The 7,403-nt window shown below is 40.3% G+C and overlaps 1 protein-coding gene and 3 pseudogenes across 1 annotated transcript; all 4 read right to left on the bottom strand.

The window, feature by feature from the left end:
- Positions 1–255: 255 nt before the first annotated feature.
- LOC149155070 (LIMR family protein At5g01460 pseudogene) lies at positions 256–840 on the bottom strand (annotated as a pseudogene).
- Positions 841–1,391: 551 nt separating this feature from the next.
- On the bottom strand, positions 1,392–1,760 carry LOC149155069 (pentatricopeptide repeat-containing protein At2g33760-like). The gene has a single exon (XM_089444307.1). It carries the CDS (start codon positions 1,758–1,760, stop codon positions 1,392–1,394), a length of 369 nt encoding a protein of 122 aa, XP_089300433.1.
- Positions 1,761–1,823: 63 nt separating this feature from the next.
- LOC149155068 (uncharacterized) lies at positions 1,824–2,609 on the bottom strand (annotated as a pseudogene).
- A 3,456-nt stretch (positions 2,610–6,065) lies between these two features.
- Positions 6,066–6,717, bottom strand: LOC149155067 (LIMR family protein At5g01460 pseudogene; annotated as a pseudogene).
- Positions 6,718–7,403: the final 686 nt, after the last annotated feature.

The following is a 7,403-nucleotide window of genomic DNA, read 5'->3' as shown; positions in this document are numbered from 1 at the left end:
GATACCAATAGGACTGCAACTTTCACTGCTGGTGTGCTTAATACAGGTGCATGGATATTCTTCATGTACTGCACCAAAAGGCCAGGTTTTTGGTGCCTCCTGCCCAAATTATCATGTTCAAGTTTAGTTGTTGATGGACTGACTCTAATACAAGGAAAACAATCAACTCTGTTTCCTTATGTTCTTATCAAATCAATTATACCTACACTGCATTCTAACATGCAGGTGTACCTAGAGAATAACATGCAACTTCCATCATACAGGATATCTCAAGAACTGCACATTTGAACTAGCGAGTTGTAGCCTTCCTCTTGGTTTACATTTTTTCCAACCAAAAGCAAGATAATAGATCAAAGTTAGACCAGCCAAAACAATAAAAACTATTTGGAACACATTGTACTTGTAAAGGTATTAAATACCACGCAAGGATTCAATAGTGCGACCAAATATCTCCTGAGCAACAGTTGCTTGTGCATACAAAGCAAAGGCTGTGGAACAAAATTGGATGACATTGATTGAACATAGAAGAATAAGCCCCACATTGAAAAGGAAAGAATTCATCAATGTTCCACTCCACTTCATTGGATGAATTGTTATAAAAACAAGCCTTAAGCCAAGAACCATTGCCCCTGCTATCACAGCAAGGAGGAGGTAGAGGCAAAAGAAAGCAAATGCTATAGTTCCAAAAAGCCCCCAAACAGAATCTAGCTTGATGAAAACCTCATTAAGAAAGGGAGTGACAGGAGGATTGATCAACATGTATAACACAATGTGCGCAACCCAAGCCACCGAAACAATAAACCCAAATATTCCAAGTATCAATCTTGCTAAATAGCCAAGCACTGTTAAAGCCCATTTAGGGCATATCCAGCTATTATAGCATTCCACAAAACCACATCTTGTAATTTTGGAAACACTATCTAGTGCCTTTTTCATGTGCTCAAGCCATCTTTCTGTTGCTTCTCTTGTGACAGGGAATGGTTTGTGACACATTATAAGGGCTGGATGACCTTTCCATTGAGAATAAAGAGGCGGACTTCCCATCCTTTGAATAAAAAACTCATATTGGTTTTGGATGGCATCTTCTTTTCTTGAGTTGGCAAAGATTGATTGAAACCACTGCTGATCATCTGCGTAGACCCTGTTGTAGAATCCCGTAGAGAGATCAACGAAGGTTTGGTGCCCAAGCTTCAGATATAAGTTAGTGCCGTCTATAGCAAATGCATCCTCTGGAGCCACACCGCTCCATTCTGCGGCTTTCTGCTGGAGCGACTGCATTTTTCTCTCGACCGACAATAACAATAACACAATAATACCCTTTCGCTTCTGCTATTATCGTAATATGTCTGGGTACGAAAGAGAATTTATAGAACCAGAAGAAAGCAATGAGGTTATTCTTCAACCATTTCGTCAAACACTCGGCGTGCCTTCTCTAAGCTCCCACACTTACAATACATATCAAGGATGGCATTTCCTATGAAAACATTTAATTCAAATCCAGTTCTGAAGACATAAGCATGGATCTGTCTGCCCAGTTCCAGGTCCATTACACTGGCACATGCACTGAGAATGCTACCAAAGGTGATGTGGTCCAAGTTATTGTACACCGGCAGCATTTGGCGAAATATTTCTATGGCCTCCCTACCTCGAGAACTCTGAGCATAACCTGCCACCATTGCATTCCAAGCAACTACATCTCTCTCTGGCATTCCATCAAACACTTGGAAACCTTCCTCTATACTCCCACAGTTAGAATACATGTCAACAAGGCCACTCCCAACAATTACATTAGACTGGAACCCAGTTTGAATGATATGAGCATGAATTTGATCAATCAAAGAAATGTGAAACCTTGTGTCAAAATACGAAAGCTTCTTGCTACATATCAGACAGCCCTGGCAACCTTTCGCCGCTCTATTTGATTTGTCAAAGGGCACTGCATCTCTGTCCAACTGATTTGGATCATTGCTGCACCGGCAATACTTTCTGCAGATACAACACCCAATTCATTCTTAGCTGTAGAGGGGTAATACGCCCGTGCATCACCAAGAGAGAGAACTTCTGCTCGGATTATATCCCCAGGGCGAAATGATGTGTACATATCAACCTTGTCAATCTCTGTTGCTCGAACATCCTGTTGTCTCACAGTACCTGTAAACTTTTCTTTCACTGCCCTTGTCCCAACACAAATAATATTCACTGTGGCCAATCTTGCCATCACCTTTGTGACTCTCGCTGTAACAATGGCTCCTGGTTCAGGTACAGCCCCGTGCTCCTTCTCCTCCAATACTTCAACAGTGGGTCTTTTGTCTTCAACATTTGCAAAAGCAGGAATGACGCGCTTTAAGCCCTGTTCTTTCCATGTGCTTCCATAACAACAGTGTAAAAGACGAGGTAGAAGCTGCTCGAAATAATAAATAGTAAACCCCAAAGCTCATCCCTCGGGTAATCTGCCGCGATTTTAAACGAAGCCAAGAGCTTCTGGAACACCCTAAGATCCCTGTTACCGGTGGAAACGGTATACTTATCAAATTTAATTTCTTTTCTCTAAGCCTTAGCAATCTTCCGGGCCGAATCCTTGACATCCGACTGAACAACACGACTGTCATCGTTACCAAAAACGAGGAAAAGTGAATCTAAGAGTAAGATGCGAGATTTTCTGTTTATAGAAATTTAGGGCCTCTTCTCCTCTATGTGAGTCAAGCCACACTCTGCGAAATCACAGCTGTCCAGAGCTTTTATCACCAGCTTCGCCGCGTCAGGGACTCCACTGAACGCCACCGCCAATTCCTTCTGAAGGGTTTCAAACTCGTTAGTAAACAGAACCCTTTGTCTCCTTCTCAGCAACAACTGCAACATGTGTCAATACCACAACACCTAACGATCTAAAACACAGCAGATTCTGATAAGTATGACAGCTGGGTGAGAATGACTATGGATTCGAAAAAATCCCCAATTTCGTAGCGCAGCCAGTGCAAAATATAAATTATGCGCTACGAAATCACTTAAAGCATGTTGCGCTGCGAAACTGCTGAAAAGGATTTATGTGCTGCGGAAACACTTCAAAATTATTTCATGAGCTACGAAATAACCTAAAAAGCTTTGCGACGCATAGTAACTTTTGAACAAAACTGACACATGGCTATGAGACCGGGGATGAATGAGAATGACCGGTGATGAATGAGAATACATAGTTGACTCATAAGACTCAGACTCTAAGGCAAACAAAAACTCAAACTTAGACTAGCACCGACCTTTACCATCAAACAAATGTAAGACATTTGGCATTGAAATTTTGTCAGTGATAACAGTGGCTCCACTTGGGATAGTGTGCTCCTGTAGTACACTAAGAACTCGTAGGTCCAGTGCTTTATCTTTTTTATTACAAACGGAAATTTGCTTGACAAGCATTCCTTTCAAGCTTCTGGGGCCTTCACCTCGGGTTGAAACTTGATGATCACTGTGGGAAAAAGAAATCTACCACTACTGAAAAATGCTCAGTCAACCTTGAGCTTATTTGCACTTTCCTGCCTACCTACCCTATCAGCTGCAAGCTCCACTTGTAGCTCAAGCAACATGATATTTCCAATAAAGCCAATCAGTTGTCTTCTCTGATATTGGAGGCTCTTGACTGCATTCAACCTCAAAATAACCATGGTAGTAAGATGACCAAATCAACTCATAATATACTTGATCTTCATAATGCAAATGAAAATGAAAGACCGGAGTGCAAAGCTTGTCCATATATTCACTTATAGGGTCAAAGAATACATGGTTATGTCGATGATCATCATAACATTCTGCATCTTTAGACAACTGATTCTCAACCACACAAGGTTCTTTTGATATGCTATCGAACTGCTTTTCTGAATGCTGCCTACAAACAATGTAATTTTCCTCTTTCTTATGATCATTTATTGCTGTAAGCTGCTGAGAAGTTTGACATAAAAAACCAACCTTTTCCTCTGCCTGAGGGTCGTAGAAGCTATCTTCCAGTACTTCTTCTTTCTGTTTTCAATCAATTTCATCTTCATCATGATCTGAAGCCTGACAAATCTGCTGCATCTCTACATCAATATCAAAGGATTAAACATGGTTTTCAAAAATAAACCCCTGCTGATCTTTATGCTGCGTTTCATGAGATGTTATGCTTTCTTCTTGGTGTTGAAATGCATTGTTATGAAGATCCTCTAAAATTTCTTCATCCGTAAATTCATCATCATCATAACAATCCTCCAAATATTGAATAAGACTTAAAGAATGTCTGCAGCAATCTTTGAGCAGCAATAAGGATGGATGACACTCTTTATACGTGTCATAGAACACATCATGGAAATCAGGAAGAGAATATAATGAACCATTTTCCAAACTTTTATACCAAGACCATGCCTTTCCTTCTAAAGTGGTCATAAACATCTTCATGAGACAATCTTCAGGGAAATGAACCTTAAGACTGCGTACATGCATATGGAATTTAACCGAATGAAGAGCGGCATTATCCTTCTTTTCATCTTTGAATATTGGAAGATCATCTAACCAATCAACCTTGGGCATAGGATTTGGAAAACTAGGGATATGAGACCAATTCATAGGAGCATACCTGGAATTCATTCTTGCAGTGGAATTCATCTTGAAACTTCATCAAGCTACTGATCTTCTAGCAGTGGAGTCACCTTCCAATTTCTTATTCGATGTGTGGAGTCGCCAAGGTAGTTTTGCAGCCTCAAAAGGATTTCTGAGCTCCTGCTACCTTCAGAAGTTCAGCTTCATAATTTTGGGAATGAGTAATCTTCAGGCTCCCGGCAGACGCACCAAAATGTTATCTCAAAATCAAGCCCTGGAAGGCTGCAGACCAGGAAGACTTCAAGTAACTGTTTCAAACCAATCTTTTGACTAAGGTTTAGCCTCCTTAGCCTGAGAGGGCTCTCTCAAAAGGTTATTGATTTTGATTAAAAAAATAAGAGGGCTAACTCTTGTGAAATAACAGTGACAAATATGAAGGTTGGATAAACATTACATAAGTTGCCATTGGGCCTATGGAGTCAATAAAACCTCAGCAACTAATGATACAGCCTTTACATAGAAGTCAGGGCATGTGGCATTTAAATGTTCAAAACACAACTCTTATAAAACCACAGTTCATGAATGTGTACAGGAAATCAGAGCAGCATAAGTGAATTCTGAGTGATTACACATCTATGCAACTGTAAAATAAATCAAGGATAAAGTAAAACCACACATCTTGAACATAGAAACACTTTATGAATCCTGAGAAGAAAAGCAGTTCTATTATATTACTGAACTCTGTCTTTCTACATAAGCCAAAACAATACTCTGTTTTATAAAATCTCCAACCCCTATTACATTTCTGTTACAGCTATATATAGAACTCTTATTCTAACTGATCGATATTCCTCCTCCAGCATGAGGGGAATTCGATTCTGCCTATGATGACACCTACTAACATTTGAAACTAACTAATAAATACAACTGACTGTTGACTGGAGTTTTAAGAGATCTAAACCAAGTAGGACTCTAACACCATGTTATGCATGATGGCTTTAATTACAATGGTTCTCGTTCTTTGACATCTGCTCTTCTTCTGGCGGTGGTTGTGATGGGTCTTCAAGGTTCCATGTTTTCCAATCCCCTGAAACATAGGAAACTACCACCTGTGTACTGGTCCTTGATTTGCCTCAAAATGTTTGAATCCAAAGAAGCATGCCATTTGGTGTAATATTGGAGTCATTTGCAGCTCGAGTTACAAATAGTCCTGGAGATAAGAGTCTCTTCGAAGTACCACTTGTTTCTCTAAACCTGGTTGAAGCCTTGTAGTTAATGCACTGCTTGCAAAAGCAAAACCACTGAACACCAATAGGACTGCAACTTTCACTGCTGGTGTGCTTAATACAGGTGCATGGATATTCTTCATGTACTGCACCAAAAGGCCAGGTTTTTGGTGCCTCCTGCCCAAATTATCATGTTCAAGTTTAGTTGTTGATGGACTGACTCTAATACAAGGAAAACAATCAACTCTGTTTCCTTCTGTTCTTATCAAATCAATTATACCTACACTGCATTCTGACATGCAGGTGTACCTAGAGAATAACATGCAACTTCCATCATACAGGATATCTCAAGAACTGCACATTTTAACTAGCGAGTTGTAGCCTTCCTCTTGGTTTTCGTTTTTTCCAACCAAAAGCAAGATAATAGATCAAAGTTAGACCAACCAAAACAATAAAGACTATTTGGAACACATTGTACTTGTAAAGGTATTAAATGCCACGCAAGGATTCAAGAGTGCGACCAAATATCTCCTGAGCAGCAGTTGCTTGTGCATACACAGCAAAGGCTGTGGAACAAAATTGGATGACACTGATTGAACAGAGAAGAATAAGCCCCACATTGAAAAGGAAAGAATTCATCAATGTTCCACCCCACTTCATTGGATGAATTGTTATAAAAACAAGCCTTAAGCCAAGAACCATTGCCCCTGCTATCACAGCAAGGAGGAGGTAGAGGCAAAAGAAAGCAAATGCTACAGTTCCAAAAAGCCCCCAAACAGAATCTAGCTTGATGAAAACCTCATTAAGGAAGGGAGTGACAGGAGGATTGATCAACATGTATAACACAATGTGCGCAACCCAAGCCACCGAAACAATAAACCCAAATATTCCAAGTATCAATCTTGCTAAATAGCCAAGCACTGTTAAAGCCCATTTAGGGCATATCCAGCTATTATAACATTCCACAAAACCACATCTTGTAATTTTGGAAACACTATCTAGTGCCTTTTTCATGTGCTGAAGCCATCTTTCTGCTGCTTCTCTTGTGACAGGGAATGGTTTGTGACGCATTATAAGGGCTGGATGACCTTTCCGTTGAGAATAAAGAGGCGGACTTCCCATCCTTTGAATAAAAAACTCATATTGGTTTTGGATGGCATCTTCTTTTCTTGAGTTGGCAAAGATTGATTGAAACCACTGTTGATCATCTGCGTAGACCCTGTTGTAGAATCCCATAGAGAGATCAACGAAGGTTTGGTGCCCAAGCTTCAGATATAAGTTAGTGCCGTCTATAGCAAATGCATCCTCTGGAGCCACACCGCTCCATTCTGCGGCTTTCTGCTGGAGCGACTGCATTTTTCTCTCGACCGACAATAACAATAACACAATAATACCCTTTCGCTTCTGCTATTATCGTAATATGTCTGGCTACGAAAGAGAATTTATAGAACCAGAAGAAAGCAATGAGGTTATTCTTCAACCATTTCGTCAAACACTCGGCGTGCCTTCTCTAAGCTCCCTGTTGTGGGGAAAAGTATCCGACTCGGAATGACCCTATCCCTACTCTAAGGGCGATAGTTCCTTAGCAACAACTGAAAGTAAAGCTTTGATATT

The sequence above is a fragment of the Pinus tabuliformis genome, chromosome 9, assembly GCF_031772625.1.
Source record: "Pinus tabuliformis cultivar Carrire ecotype Pingquan chromosome 9, CPIR1, whole genome shotgun sequence".
Taxonomy (NCBI): domain Eukaryota; kingdom Viridiplantae; phylum Streptophyta; class Pinopsida; order Pinales; family Pinaceae; genus Pinus; species Pinus tabuliformis.
Note: the sequence above shows the minus strand (reverse complement) of the source record. Positions and strands in the feature narration are given on the sequence as shown.